The sequence below is a fragment of the Anguilla rostrata genome, chromosome 2, assembly GCF_018555375.3.
Source record: "Anguilla rostrata isolate EN2019 chromosome 2, ASM1855537v3, whole genome shotgun sequence".
Taxonomy (NCBI): domain Eukaryota; kingdom Metazoa; phylum Chordata; class Actinopteri; order Anguilliformes; family Anguillidae; genus Anguilla; species Anguilla rostrata.
Genome location: NC_057934.1, coordinates 27,437,724 through 27,454,631, shown reverse-complemented (window position 1 = coordinate 27,454,631; position 16,908 = coordinate 27,437,724). Strand labels below are relative to the sequence as shown.

At 40.0% G+C, this 16,908-nt stretch overlaps 1 protein-coding gene across 3 annotated transcripts in view; it reads right to left on the bottom strand.

Annotated features, from left to right (window-relative positions):
* gpr179 (G protein-coupled receptor 179) overlaps positions 1-16,908 on the bottom strand; it is a 170,863-nt gene that overhangs the window by 95,284 nt on the left and 58,671 nt on the right. For 2 of the 3 annotated variants that reach the window (XM_064321447.1, XM_064321448.1), the window contains exon 4: positions 3,977-4,073. In XM_064321447.1, the coding sequence (XP_064177517.1) occupies positions 3,977-4,073 (97 nt within the window). Of the gene's footprint in view, positions 1-3,976; positions 4,074-10,419; positions 10,610-16,908 lie in introns of those variants that run through there. The other variant, XM_064321450.1, reaches the window with a different exon arrangement.

Below are 16,908 nucleotides of genomic sequence, written 5' to 3'. Positions count from 1 at the left end.
GAAGTTGTGGAAATGATTAATACAAGAATTGTTTCTCCTGATTGATTTTCCTGTTGAACTCAATGGAAAAAATATTTATGAGAAACAATGCTTGTAGTATCTACTGCATATCTGGCAGTAGCACGGTGGTTTGAGGCTCATTTGATACCTTGGACCCTTGACGACTTAAGCCATTTAGCCAACAAATGTGTTCCATACTGTATCAGCATAATTTACAGCTGAATCTAGTCCCACCCCCCAATTCCCATAGAGATCCATTCAAATGCAAAGGGTTTTTTATCGCTTGTAGGACAACCTGAAAATAAGATATCCTGACTCTGATGATGTTGATAAGTCACAGACATCAGGAAGTCATGGCATGCAAATGATATGCAACCAAATACAAAACATGACTCTTTTATTTGACATTATGTTAATTTGTCTAAAAACATGGAAATGGGGGACTACATATAAAAAGTGCTGTAATTACTATATGGTGAAACCAAAATGTATAAGAACACCCTTTAATAAAAGCTCTGAATCTGCACTTTGACCACGTGTGAATTGTTTGATTACAGTAGAGTAGCTGTGTGCACATCCAACCTGTTTTTAGGCCAGGTGCAGGATAAAAGTACACGTGAAGATTGAAGGAAAATGTATATCCACACTGGATTACAGCTCCCAATACTTTATTGACTAAAAAGCAACATTTCAACCCTACAGGGTCTTCATCAGGCAAATGACGTATCCTGCATTACAGCGTTGATTTCAGCACCAGCAGCAACCTAATTTTATGAAGATTATCGTGAGGGGGCAGCGTGGTTGTGGTTCCGGCTGCAGGCAGAGAGATGGGGAGTGGTTTAACCGGCCGGCAGTCACAACTGTGGGCAGTTAGGTGACTAATTCTAAACCTTTATCTGCATTGCCTACAGTGAGACAGCAACGCTACCAGGATAGCGACCAACAGCAATAGTGCCGCTGTACAAAATAAACTGTATCTCACCACTCTGCGCTTGTGTGGTTATGTCGAACTTATCACAATTAAGAAACCATATATTGCAAAACTATTTTCTTTGAATAATGCACACAATCAATTGTGCCAACTGAATCAATTTCAAAGTTTGTATTTCTAAATTATAGTGGTTTTGTTATATTGGCTAAGGGAAAATGTATCAAGGAATATAACAGGAACACTGAAAAAAGAGCTAAAACGTGCATGGATAAACACAAAATGGCCGGAGGCTGGGGGCATAAAAAGTTAAGAAATACAAATTGCAATATTTCTCTGGTCATAACGAATTCAGCATATTTCTCCCCCCTTCTCCTTGGAGTGTGCTTTTACATAGCCTATGCACCGTCCCTCTCCTATTATCAATTCCACAGAGAACGCACAGCTTTGGTGGGACCAAACAGAGCAGTTACATTTTACACAGTTGTCATGTCATCATGCCCCATTCAGTTTATTCAAAGTTTCACTTTCAGTGAAAACCTTGTGAAGAAAATGGTACCAACTGCCTGTATTTCCTTACGGAATTGATTTTTTTTTCTCATTTAAAAAATGTAGTCATTTTAGGTTCAAATATTTCGGAAATATATAGCATTTACAATTGTTGAAGTCATTTTAATTTTAAGTCTCCAAAACCCCATGGCTTTGCTTTGGCCTACCTAGTGTTAAGGGAAACTCTCACTTGCTGTCTCTCTGCAGGTGTGTGTGTGTGTCTAAAGAAACTTGGTGCTGACTTCTGAGAGAATTTCAGGTTGGGAAGAAAAGATCTGAATCTAAAGAATACTGGCCAAATTCGGGAGGAGAAAACATTTGGAGAGAACACATTCTTTGAGTGTGGCCAAATATGGTATATGCATTCGGCACCATCCCTACTAGATAGATAGCTAGACAGATACTGATGTATAAATACTAAGAATGTAGCGGCAAACATACTTACATACTTATAACAATAAATCCTTTGGACATGTTGCTGGCTAGATAGCTGTTAGGGCAGAAAAGGCTTAGTTGGTGCTAAGCAAAGATTAACTGGCAGACAGCAGTGCTGTGAATCTTGTAGGTAACATTATTTTCTCTGGTGCTGTTGTTTGGTTGGAATCTTCTTTGAGTAATTTCAGAATCATTAAATCAACATAGCTCAAAATAAGCATGTCTTTGTTGTGTGCTAATAATGACACCGTGTTCATTCTCATTAGATTTATTCTGAAGATTATTTTTGACTGCAAGAGTTCCGTTGCTGTGAATTTTCCTTTCACCTCTGTCGGCATTTGCAGTTAAAGTTTCGAATTTTGTTAGTCTCCTTTTCAAATTCTTCTGTGTCCATGACACTACCCGCAGCTAAATTATTCAGAGCTGTAATAGCATTTTGGGATTGATTTCCAATTATTTTCAAATGTGAGTATCCTCAATAAACAAAGGCTTTGTGCGTTTATTTATGGATGAGGTGTACTGAAACTCACAGCCAATCAAACTAGGAAGGTGCTAATCGGTCTGCTGATTATTCTGCCACCTCAAAGGATTCTGTCACCCAAAATGGGGCTGAGCATGTCCAAATCCTACCATAGTTTGGAATGTCCAATTATCTGCAACCACGTACATGCGCAAACCCCTGAGCCAATTCGGGAGAGTGTGGACAGTCGCGACTCCACCGAAACACATGGTTTACACACTGAGGAAGACCTTTGACATACAGGCACCCGGTTGACTGGGGAGAAGGGGGGGGGGGGGGGGGTCAATAGAGAGATGCAACCACAAATTGCGCTTTTCTCTATGGAGTTACTGTACAGTCGGCACTGGCATGGTCCAGATTTCATCCAACGGAGTCATCTATGCACCAGAGCGTGGTGCCTTAACTGAATGAACCACCCAGCAGCCTAGTGTATTAACATTGTAATATGACAAAATATATTTTTTATTCCCGCACTTTACGCTGCTTCCATCATGGGATCACATTTCTTAGATGAATGCAACCAATTTTTTATATATATATAATTGAGATGACCTCTCATCACAGTGGACTTTTATGTTGTGCGTTATTACACGCTGACTAGTTAGCTCTCTGCCTTCTCAGTCATGCAGACTACAAATGCACCGAAATATGTCATAAGGGAGAAACTTTTTCACAATATGTTCATCATAAGGAACATAACAATGGTAAATCAAGTTTCAGACAACCATTGGGTAAGTTGTATTTTGCCTGTGATTTAGATTCCTTCAATGGTAAGCTCCCTCTTATAGACGTGAGTTTTACAGGCCTATTTCTGGGTTGCCATTTTTCTTCAAAATTGTCACACAATATAATTCACCCTTTTTTAACAAATAATCACCTGAAAACAATTATGACTCAGCATCAGTGTTGGTAAAAGTACTCAAATATCATACTTGAGTTAAAAAAAATACTCAAAGTACAATTTGAAAAAACATTTAGCAATAAAACAAAAAACAAGCATTTTATACAACATCTAACATCTCTATATAGCGTAAAGACGTAAGGTGCCACATTGCCAGTTGAAAAAAAGGGGCGGTCACGTCTGAATTTTCTAGTACCTTCTTTGTTTACCTTGAGATGGTAAACAAGTGCCTTCACTTACTGTAGCAGGTAATGCGGACTACAATCGGACAGTTTATTGACATTGTTCTCCACTGAATTTTTAACTGTCCTACATGACTGTGGGGTTAAATCCTTTACCAGCAGTGGATCATAGACAGAAGTGCTTGAATGTGCAAGTTCTGAATACCTGACTTGAATTTGAAGAATGAATCTGACTGAAATAGGATAACATAATTTTTTTAAATAAAAAATTAGACAGATTGCAAAACTGTGAAATATGAATAGAAATTATTAGAAATGAATAGAAATACATATGATGAAATCATTAGTATACTTTGGGAATATGAACGATTCATTCAAAAGGTTGTATTTATATTTAACTTTTGACACTGATTTCAGTCCATATAATCCATTTTAACCATGCGGATTTGCAAAGGACTTACATGTGTCCTGAGAGGCTGTTGTTGGGCTGTAGTACCCCTTTTTGCAGTGGCAGCTATACTGTCCCAGTCGAAAGCCCTGTCCATTGGTTGGTTCACACTGTGGGAGAAAGACGTGTGAGTCATTTCAACTTATTTTAGTCACGGATATCACACAAGAAATAAAAGCAAAAAGAAAATATAGTTGCATGCAGCAATTCCTGGGGTCCAAGCTGCATAAGTAACATGAGAGACTTTATGATGGTAGGCACCAACTTTACATATACAGTGGACTCCAGAATTATTGGCACCCTTGATAAACATGCACAAAAAATGCTAAAAAAAGTTATTGACATAAGCTTTATTTTCCAACATGTGTAAGGTAGTGTGCTTGATTAATGATTCATTGGAATCAACCAAAGTCTTACATTTTTTAATATTAAATATAAAAAATATTTCCCCAAAAAACAGGTTCCACAATTATTGGCATCCCTGGTTTAATACTTTGTGAAAACACCCCTGGCAAAGATGACAGCAATGAGTCTTTTCCTTAATTTGTGATAAGTTTAGAGAACACATTTGGAGGGATTTTTGACCACTGCTCCATGTAGAACTTTTCAGAATCATTGATATCTTTGGGTTTGCGTTTATGGACCCCCCTTCTTCAGTTCAGACCACAGTTTTTTGATGGAATTTGAGTCTGGAGACTGAGATGGCCTTTGGAAAACATAGATGTTGATTTCACTTAAGCATTTCTGTTTAGATTTTGATGTATGCTTGGAGTCATTGTCCTGCTGGACAATCTACCTATGACCAAGTCCTAGCTTCTTAGCAGAGACAACCACATTTTCTGTCAGAATTTCATTGTACTTTGTGGAATTCATTGTGCCATTGATCTAAAATAGTGCCCCGGGACCACTGCCAGCAAAACATCTCCAAAACATCAATGACCCACCTCTATATTTGACCATAGGTATGAGGTGCTTCTCCTGTATGCATTCCTCTTTTGCCGCCAAACATGTCGATGGTGTGTATGACCAAAACGTTCAATTTTGGTCTCATCTGACAATAGCACTCTCTTCCAGTCATAATTCCAATGAGGTTTGGCAAGCTCCAGATTCTTGGTTTTGTTTATTGTGCTCAGTAAGGGCTGTCTTCGTGCCATGATAAAGGGTGATGATGCCGATGATAAAGGGATGATGCCAATGATAAAGGGATGTTGTATGCTTGTTTAGCTAATTTTTATTCTCTAGTGAAACTGGAAGTGATGGAATGACACAATATAGTTCCTTTAGACTGAGATGAACTAAATTAAGTAAAATTGTATTGCCAATTTCATTTTGTTTGATTTTACTTACAATAATTGTTAGGGGTGCCAATAATTATGGCACCTATGGTTTTCAGAAAAAAATAGATTACTTAATAAAAAAACATTGAAGCATGAGAGTAAATGTATTGAAATAAAAGTATATCGTTTTCCCATATGCTTGAACATAACATATATATATCTGTGTCATTTATTATTTTATATTTATTTTTTCTTCATTTTTATTAAGGTTGCCAACAATTCTGGAGCCCACTGTACATATTCAGTATATATTCTGTACATATACTGACCATGTCTTCAACTTAGGGACCTGCCTGGTAGGGCCGTGACATTGACCCAAAAATTTTATTTTCATTTTTAAATGTAAAATGCGTATTTGTTCAAATAATGTCAAATATATATTATTGATAATAACTCTGTAAGTACATCTTCAGCAAAATTGTCTTAATTATGATGTAATGCTCAGGTATGTCAGAAGGGGAAAGTTCTTAACTGGAAATGGATATGCTACAATGAATTGGGCCTGTATAATTATACAACAATACAACAATTATATATCATGCAACAAAAAAAGCACGGTTTAAATTCCAAGTTAACAGTTTACGAATGAGGGAACAGCAACAGACCTTTATCATTAATGCTTCCCATTCACTAGACGACTTCTAGCCAACTAAAGTCTGACACACTCCGACAATTTTTAACTATATGTGCTAAATCATGGGTTTTTAGTCCTAGAGGTGCACACATCTTAATATTCTGCAAAGACTGGGAGTCATGCAGCTTCACACATTATCAGATTCCAGCAGGATTGTTTTGAAGATCTTAGCCCTCCAATTCCTGTTGGAAACTCACTATTGATGTGCTGATGTTAAACAAAAGCCTTGACCAGATGGGTTCAGTTTCACTAGGGAAGGTAAGGTACAATAATTTTTACCATTATGATTCATACCCAAAATGACCATGTCTGTGATTTTTATTGGGCATGCAAATAATAATTCCAGCTGAAAAAACCTAAGGTTTCCGAAGTCCTATAATTCTATTATCGTCCAGACCGCCGTGTCCATTTTTAATGCAAATTACAAATTACTATTTGGGGTATATTTTTACACTTCCCTTTTTTGGCTTTGTATAGTGTATTTATATATTTTCGATTTTTCATATATGTAGCAAGTGGGTCATTAGGACCTCCAAAATAAAAAAAGCGTAATTTTAAAATGAGGTAAGATGTAGATCCTCGCAAGACCATTTGCACAATAAAGCCTGTGTGCGTCTGAACCGAGAACTGTGTGGTTAGTCGATGAGAAAAGTCTTAGTCTACCAAGTTTTCATTGGTTGGTTAGTCGCAGGAAAAAAAAAACCCTTAAACTCTATTCGGGAGCTGTGCCTTGTCGTTAAAAAATTATTAGACTCTGTCGGACAGGAAATCATCCAACGTGTGTGATCATTTTGAGCGTGTAAAGGACGACCCCAAGAAGGTGACATGTAAACTCTGCATGCAAAGATGTGTTTCCAACGTAGGTGTTTCTTACTCTCTGTCTCGTTAGCTTAGTCCCTGGAGTCCGGTTTGCTGGCGGACGTCCACTCGCCATGTAGCCTACAAAGCATGCGTGCGCTTAACGTGGTAGAACGAATTGAAAATGCTGTAATCTTCTGCATGGCCGTCTATTCCACAAATGACATGGAAGTTAAGGCTACGGCTATGTACTCTGTTTATCTGATTCGATAGCCATGAAACGAATCAGACAGCGGTTGACTGTGGGTGGCCTACAGAGGAGGGGGCTGTGCATTTGCTTCCCCTTCTAGTTGGGGAGGCTCAAAAAGCAACGCACAGCCTGCTGACGTCCTCAAGAACCACCACTTTGCTCTGGCTCAGCAGCTCCGAGACGCCGCTAATCAGCCCGCAGTGCACTCGGCGGTGGAGGTTGTTGAGCAGGTGACGCTTGAGCATTTTGTGCTAAGCCTGCTGAAAGCCACTGCTGAATAGGTGTGCTGCCATAGGCCAACCTCGCTGGATGCTGCCGTTGCTCTGGCAAAGGATCACCTCAGCGCCCTCCAACCTCGCTCACTACCTGGGCCCGACCTGAGAGAACCCTGTCTTCTCATCCAGTTCCGGCACTAAGGAGAAGGCCACCAGGGAGGCCCTCGTCAGTAGCAGGGGAACCGTACTCTGCTCCTCTCCCCACAGACACTTCCGTGTTCCCCCACAGTCCCTGGTTTCAGTGGTTTCAGCGCCGGCTACCCAGAGACCTACTCAAGTGCCTGGGCAGGAGTGCTGGCATTGTGGGCTGCCCAGCTACTTCCACAGGGACTGTCCCCTGATGGAGGTGGGGCAAGTGGTGTGGGTCGCTGGTTCGCCAGCACCCTCCCCTGGTCAGGAGGAGATGTACCGGATACCGGTATGAATCCAAGGGCGTACACGCCAGGCTTTGTTGGATTCAGGGTGTAAACAAACCATTATTTATCAAAGCTTGGTTCGGCCTGAGGCATTGAGTAAGCATCGTGGGTGTTAATAAGGTGTGTGCATGGAGATATTCACGATTACCCAGTGGGGCCAGTGGAAATTCGACACAGGGGGGAAAGCTTAGAGTAAAGGCTGTGGTTATCGCAAGGTGATGCATATCCTATGCCTAGGGTTGACGATCACCTGGACCGGTTGGGCACTGCTCGTTTTTTCACAACGCTGGATTTAACCAAGGGCTACTGGCAGATTCCCTTGTCGTCACAGTCTATGGAAAAAACGTCTTTTTCCACTCGTATGGATCATACCAATTTGTCACACTTCCATTCGGGCTGTTTGGGTCACCTGCTACTTTCCAGTGCCTCATGGATGGGGTGCTGCGGCCGGATTCATACACTTACCAGACAGCAAGTTTTTTCTTATACTGTGACATTTGGAGGTATAACACATGGCTACAAACCTGGAATAGGAAAGAGGGGTACAGGTTTATGGGGCAGTGGGATTTCGTTTTGGACAGGGGTGACCTGTGCAAGCAAAATGGGCTCCATCTGTGCTGGAGAGGAACTGCTGCACTGGGCCAGCATTTGCTTAGGGTAGCACAGGACTATTTAAACTAGGGACTTGGGGGGGCAGAGATGTCAGAGAGTGAAAAAGGTAGGGAGGTGCAGACTGCCTGGAAGGAAGCTGTCAATGCTTCCTATAATACTGTGAACACCAATGAAATCTTCTCAAAGTGGAATTTTAGTAAGGGTGGCTTGGGATGACGGGGGGTGAGGGTACAGGAGAGGATGTGTGGAAGTAATAATCTGAAATGTCTTTGTTTAAATGCTAGAAGTATAAAAAATCAATTTTGACAACTTGAGGACTATGACATAGTTGGGATTACAGAGACATGGCTTGGGGAGGAGGATGGGGTTTCTACCCCTCAATATAATATAGAGGGGTAGAAACTCATTAGGAAGGATTGATCCAGTAGGAGAGGTGGGGGTGTAGCTCACTATGTAAAATAAAACTTTTATACACAGAAAATTCCAGAAATTGAAAGACTCATGCCTAGTGAGGATATTTGGATTAAGCTCACAGGAGAACATGGAAAGGACCTCACGGTAGCCGTGTTACTGGCTGCCAGCTTCAGACAGTATTGTGAATTCAAGGCTCTTTTGAAACATAAAACACGCTTGTCAGGAAGGTGGGACTATTATTATGGGTGACTTCAGTGACCCCACTATTAATTGCGCATTGATGAATTTTTAGATGTTATAAATGGCCTTTTTTGACACCGTATGTCAGTCAGCCTAAAATAGGGAAATCAATTCTAGATCTGGTGCTATGTAATGATCCCGATAGAATTTGTAGCATAAATGTAATCGAGCAACTTGGGACTAGCAATCATTCTGCAGTTAGTTTTGATGTATTTTGGCAAATCAACAAGGCCTTCTCTATGGCCAGAATTTAAAATTTTAGACAAGCAAATTTTAACAAGATGCAAGCTAATTTAAGTAATATTGACTGGGCACAACTTCTTGACTGCAAGACTGTGAATGAAAAGTGGGACAGGTTCTAAAGGGTTCTAAAAGTAAGTTGAAGAAGCAGTCTTCCTAGTGGATGAACAAACCCATATGGGAGATTTTGAGAAAAAAAAATGACTATGTAAGATATATAAAAATGACAGCACTGAAAGTAATAAAGCTGAATATTGTAATATGCATGCCAAGGTTAAAAAAGAACTACGAGAAGCCAAGACGCTCTTTGAAAGGAAAATTTCCCAAGATGCAAAAAGTAATCCTAAACATTTCTTTCAATACTGCAGCAGGAAAAGGAAAGTGAAGGAGGATATCAGGAGCATCAGAAATGAAGAAGGAGCATTGCTTTATACAAATAGTTGTAAAATACAAATTAAATAGTTGTTTTGTTAAGAGTTTTACTAAAGAGGTTAATAATAGACTACAAGGCATATTCATTACACAGAACGTCTAAGCAGATATTGAGATAGAGGGTGTAGTACTGGTTAAATTACATAATCTAAAGACAAATAAGGCAGCAGGTCCTCATTGGGATGGCTGGTCCACCTTGGCGTGGCAGAATGCCCCATACCTATACAGCACAGAGTTTGCCATTTTTCAGGGTTTGATGCAGAAATAACCACAATGACCACAGACTCTCTGCCCTTAAAACATTAATTTCTCTACCTTCTGACCTCATATCAACAGACAGAATTCACAAACAACTTCACACGTCCGCACAATAAAATCCCAAATTTATGGGATTTTGCGTTTTTTCATTCTTCTTTTTCCCGCCTGATTACATCATCACAAATGCTCCAAGCCCAAAAACAATATGGCTGCGTCCGATTAGTCAAAAGAATTACGTCCTTGAAGAATTACGAATTAGCTTGCTAGCTAATGTAATTAACATTATCTAATGTCAGCTAACAATTAGAAAAAACGCTAGCTAATGTTACCAACCAGTATCGACCTCGCAAACCGTCTGTCGAATTCAACACTACCTTGTAACATTGCAATGTAGCTAACTAATGTTACTGTTATTTACATTGCCATCAAGTTCATCAATATATTATAATGATCTGAATAAGTTAGCCTAATGTTAGACAATGAATATGTACATAACGTTACTTTTATAATAACCATTTTTCATTCAGTAAATAGTAAGTGTTATAGTTACCGCCTCAGAAGACATCATTCCCTTTTCGCTTTCATGTGTACTGGTGACCTCGAATTGTTATGGAGGCATGGCCCAGGTGCCAACTGACTGACGTCACACAGGCGACATTGTTTGGATCTCTGGGAAGTGAGGTCCAAAAACACACCTGCAATTACCGTTTATCGCCATAGGCACTGCCAAAGACAATGAAATGGAGATCTTCGAGATTGTTACTTTAAGCTACTTGAATTTCTTTAGGAAACATTTGGGTAGCATTGCTTTGGAATACAGCTTGTTTAATTTGTCTGAGCTACGATAGACAATATTGTTGCATGTAACTTGATACAATATTTATATCAATACTTTTATTGGCAGGCCTAGATTTGAATGAATGACTTATAGACAGTGCTTTGTATGTGTGAGTAACTTGGCATTCTTCTACGTTGAAAACGTGTTTTTCATCAGATTCATAATATAAAACGCGCATTTGAGGACAAGAATAAAAGCTAAATAAAACCAAGAAACAGGATACACGATTACACATGTTGCAAAATGTGGAATTACTGTAAAAAAAAATTTTAAAAGGCAGAGACAAAAATTTGAGAAATAACAGAGAAATGGGCTATAATTAAAGACAAAGAAAAGAAAACATTTGAATATTTGAGTATTTTCCATGCCATTTCAATTCCATTTATCCCAGTACAAATGTGCTGAGCATTATTAGCAAAGGTAAATGAAAAAACAATTCCAATAAATCCATAATTTCAATAAATGTTTATTTCCCCTATTTGATAAACAAGGAACTAGATGCTGACAGAAGAGACTACGGGCAATTTATCTTGAATACATTCAAAATTAATAACTTATTACAGACATAGGAGAGAGTTGGTTTGAATGTAACAGTTTTTGGATTTAGCTCATTTACGCAGAAAATATTTAGCCTAGCACTATGAAGTTTTACTTCAAATGTCATATTTCAGTTTTTTATTTTCAATAAATTTGCAAAAATTTCTAAAAACCTGTTTTTGCTTTGTCATTATGGAGTATTGTGTGTAGATTAATGAGAATAAAAATTAATTTAATCAATTTTCGAATAAGGCTGTAATGTAACAAAATGTGGAAAAAGTGAAGGGGTCTGAATACTTTCCATAGGCACTGTATATAGTCATTGTTGTTAACCTGTTGTATAAGAGGAATAAACGTTGCATATTATTTTCCAATAAGGGGACAGCCATTGTGGTTTATTCCTCATATATATGACATATAAATACCCAAAATAGCCACCACCATAAAATAGTCACGACTGAAATGCATGCAGAGTTTATCCAGCTTTTTTAATACTACACCACTGCTTATAAGATTAATCAGTGATGACAAGAGTGCTAACTAAAGTTTCTAATATCTGCAGCTATAAGTTCATACCTGATGGCTTATACTGATGTTGCATAAAAAGCTGAAAGTAGTAGTTGCTTGTGGGTTACAGAACTTTAAATGGATCTCAGTATAATTTCATGGTGGTTTCCCTAACATTATAGCGAGAGCTCATACTGGGCATGTAAAATAATGGACTCTTTAAAGGGGGAGCAGTCAGGTTGTCAGAGAATTACATAACTAAACCTTGTATTGGTGCTGTGGGCTGTGTGGATACACATCTGACAATCCCTATGTTAATCCAAGTAAAACCCTAAATGGACATTGAATGCAAATGCCAAGAACTTAATACCTTTTCCTAGGGAAATCCATTGCTGCCACATACACAGAGGATCAAGTAGACTGTTGAGGCTTAAGTGCAGGGTATTGCATGAGGGTTAAATGTGAATGCTGTATTTTTCATTAAAGGCTGCTTTAAAACGAGGGCCACCAGTTTTTTTTACCACCCCATGACCTGCAGTTTAGCAATTTATCTATCTTGCAAGAAGATGACAATTTTAAAGGTTTGTTAGTCCGTCAGTTGATTGTAAAGTTTGCAAAGGTACCTAATACTGGCTAACTAGCAGGCTAGTGCAACAGGTTCTAGCAAGCACAAGCTAGCTCACATTTCAAGCAGCTAACACGTTTATAAATATGTTTATATGTTTGTTTTTAATCATATTATATTAAATGTACCTACTAAAAAGTAATGTTAATGGCACATCAAACAAGCTTGACTTTCCAAACTACTATTTCTAACAACTGATTACCATTCAACATTTCTTGCCAACTCACAAGTCTACATTCCACTGGGCATGTGGCAATTCAAAGACCAAGCACCACAATATGACCTACTGCACTAGGTTTTAACCCTTTGAAGAGTAGGTTTCTTGGAATGATTTTTCTAAATTCTAAGTTGCTGTTTTTGAACTCCATTGCTTTCAGTTGCCAGTAGAGATTGTTGCATCAGCATGAGAATGTCCATTTAACAACATTCTAAACACATATTTATGATTTTCAGACCCATTCGGACCAAATAGTCACGATGAAAGAAAACCATTTTAGAATGTTGCAGAGAGGAATTTCAGCAGTGTAAACTACTCCATCTCTGAACATCTGATGCTGGAGCTTGCCGTTGCAGGTCATTCATCTTGTTTAATCGCAGGTGGTGAGTTTAGAACACAACATATGTCAGCATTATAGGTAAAGTTTTCTCGCCAATCAGCAGGAGATCAGGGAAAATATGGGTCCTAAAATATGGGATACTTTTGGTCTGAGCTGGCCTCTACACCTTAAAGGGTTGTGTAGAGGAGATGCACTATATGACCAAAAGTATCTGGGCACCCCTTAGTCTGGGGCTGCTTTTCATAGTTTGGGCTAGGCCCCTTATTTCCAGTAGCGGCAAATCTTAATGCTACAGCACATTCACGGTTACATTCTAGACGGTTCTGTGCTTCCCCAACAGTTTGGGGAAGGCCCTTTAATGTTTCCGCATGTCAATACCCCTGGGCACACAATGAGGTCCATACAGAAATGGCTTTTTCGAGAATGGTGTGGAAGAACTTGACTGGCCTGCACAGAGCCCTCACCTCATCCCCATCTAACACCTTTGAGATCAACTAGATAGCCAACTCCGAGCCAAGCCTAATCACCAAATCAGTGCTCGACCTCATTAATGCTGTTCTGGTTCAATGGAAGCAAATTCCTGCTGCATTGATCCAACATCTAGTATAAAGCCTTCCCAGAAGAGTGGAGGTTGTTATAGTAGCAAAGGGTGGATCAACTCCGTATTAATGGCCATAATTTTGGATGAGATGCTGGATGTAAGGTGTCCACACACTTGCCAAAAGATTAATAATTATTAGGTTTTTTTTTTTACATCTTTACAAATAATTATAATAGGCATGGGTCACATATATAGCCTATGTTCTGTGCTTTTGGCCTATAGATTATTACTGCATCTCTTAATGTTTGTCACAATTTATTCTTTGTAGCAAGTTGCAAATGCAGGTGTAGCTTACAATACAAGATGACCTCTAGTCTACACATATAATGGAATCTTTTTACAATATCATAGAATTTACTGGACTTTATAGGCCTATAGACTTCCTGGCACCAGGAAGACTGAAGTGCCTTGCCGTGGCTACACTTCCCTGACTACAGTGAATCGGTGAAAGGGTGTGTATCTGCGAAAAAGCTACATGCTGTTAACCAGAAGAAAAGACTCCAGTGAGCCAAGCACCATCAACACTGGACTAAGAAAGATTGGGAAAAGACAGATACACATTCTTTTAGACCAGCAGATCATAGTTACCATTTCACACTATTCAGAGTTTCTCCAGTTACAGTGATTTCTCCCGAACAGGACAGCACCACAGGAATGCCAATACTGTCTAGACAAGGGCACTGCCTGTGCTCATTCGCTCCCTGACGAGGTGTATAGCTGAGGGGAGGTGTAGGCTATGTGTTGCCCTGACCACAAGTCAGCGCTTTACAGATCTTTGAGCATATCACTGGCGCTGCCCATTAGGCCACATAATCAGAGACAGGTATTTCCCCAGTGACATGCTTGACTACTTCAGCATTAAGGAAAGGTCACCCCCATGCAGCACTGGGGAAAATCGCACAAACCACACCTGTCTATGATTGTGATGATGACCAGACTGCTTCTTAAGGCATGGTGCAGCTCAGAGAGAAGGAGACAGGGTGGCGTGAAGATGGCTGTTACGGAATTCTCACCAAACATGTGGTAAGTGGCTGAGAACAGGCTGACCGTGAAAAAGGACTTTTCTTTTTTTTTATGATCAAATGTTTTTATTTTATACTGTTAAATGATGACGAAGACAATAAGACTGACAAAAAAAAAACCAGAAAAAAAACGACAAAATCGGCACTGAAATCAAGCAAAGCAGGCAAAGCAAACAGACAGGTATGGTATCCTTCCCACCCCCACCCAACCCCCGATAGGACCTCAAAGAGAGATCAAATGTGAAATGGTAAGGCTGAATTTTAGTTTACAGTGCTTAAGAGGAATATTAGAGAATATCAGGTCCTCTAGTCTGTGGGGATGTACCGTATTCTCCTCTAGGGGGCACCATGCTACCGATATAAGCCCACACTTGCTTAGCTTCAGCCATACGGCAGGAGCAGTGTGCATGGTGGTATGGCTACTGGCAGTTAGGTCCATAAACTGAAACAAATGCAACTTTCTTGGAAAACAATAATGTTTTAACAAAAGTTATTCTGCAGTCTGCATCTACCCCTGTACGAAGAATGGAAAGTTGCAGTTTACAATTCCCAATGATCATCACACCTTTGGATTTTTTAGCTGCGACTGCAGCTCTATAGCTCTGTCTGTCAGTCAGTTGGTTGGTCCACAAAAAGTGTCCCACCCTGCAGCGGTCACAGTTTTTGCCCCAGGAGGCTGAAATTTGGCATGAACGGTGGTCATGACCGAAGCTAGAGCTGAGTAACTTCCAAGGCCAATTGACCAAGAGGGGGCGTGGCCGTCACATAAAGGCTCATAACTCCCGAATGGATTCACAGATTTGCACAAGATTTTGTGGAAAGGTTGGTCATGAACCAAAGAAGAGGTCACGTGTTTGTGTGAGGGTGTGTGCGTGGATGCATGCACACATGGATGCATGCACATGTGCGGTCGTAGCTGTTGCGGATTCGCACTTGTTTAATGAAGGATGAGGAGGCCAGACCATGGTAGTTCTTATTAGCTATTCTAAAAATATCTTTCAGAAGGAGATGTGTCTCTTGTATCATGGCCAGGTCAATCTTTTTACGATGACGTAGGTCCAGTCAGCTAGTCCGTGTATGTGGTATATTGAGGCCCTGTACATTCCACGACATCAATCTTAGATTGATGTAGATATTGTTCATGATATTAAAAATAAGAACAGAAGAACAAGTTAATGAACAAGTAGATTCAAGAGCAAGATTGTCATCAGTAATGTACAGTTATTAAAGAGGTCCTGTATCTTCCCATGCCCCCCCCCCCCCCCCCAGCACAAAGACGCAGATAGTACGATATGAAAAAAGGGCCCCCCAACCCAACCTGTCATAGCCACAAAAGCAGAACAAACACTGATTCGAACACCCAGACAAAGACAAACACAGAGACACAGACAAATATACACATACAGTAAAATAACCATTTAAACACAGGGACAAAAACCCTAATTCAAACACAGACAAGCATATAGAACTACCCAACTCCTGAGGTGAAACATAAAAGGTTGCGTTACATCTCACGTACCCCCCCAAAAGTAGGTCTGTGGTCATTGCGACGATAGGTGCAATCCCCTGGTCCCTCCCTCCACCCCAGCCTTGAAAAGCAATAGAGCAAAACATTTGGCCATGTTCGAATAGAGTGTTTGACTGCAGCCAGTACCACAAGGAGTGTCCACCCCAACCAGACAACAACCAGGAGGCCCAGAGAACCCCACCACTCCAACAAAGGACACACACGCACCGCAGCAGCGCCCCAAGGCGGCCAACAGCACCTGCCAATCACCCTAAGGCTTGGCCGCAGCGCACATGCGCACTCTACCAAAGCGACAAAGCCGCCAACGAAGCCTGCCGAAACCCCCAGCCGCTCCCCAATCAGAACAGTCACTCCTCACAGCCCCCCATGTCCTACTGTTGAGCACACCCACCCCCCCCCCCACCCCCCAGATGTCAAGACAGCATACAAAGAAATCATCATAATTATTATTATTGTTGTTATTATTATTATCAGCACTATTATTATTATTATTATTATGAATAATAATAATATTAACTATCACTATTGTTATTGCCATCACTATTAGCAACATCACCAACAACAAAAGGTAAATTCAAAAACAGAAAGTGTTGGAAAGCCAGAGTAATGCATGGTTGCATAGATGAAAAAGGGGGAATTTAGTGGGGGGGAAATGCCTGGTAATTAGAAAAGGACAAAGTTAAAAAAAAAATGCATACAGCACACATGGTACATGCATTTTTCTTGAAGTTCTTCGTGCTTGTGAAAACTTGTTTGGAAAGAGTACATTTTTTCGGTTTCTTAAAAATGCAGTTTTTTGGAGGACAGAGCTGAAGGGAAGTTTT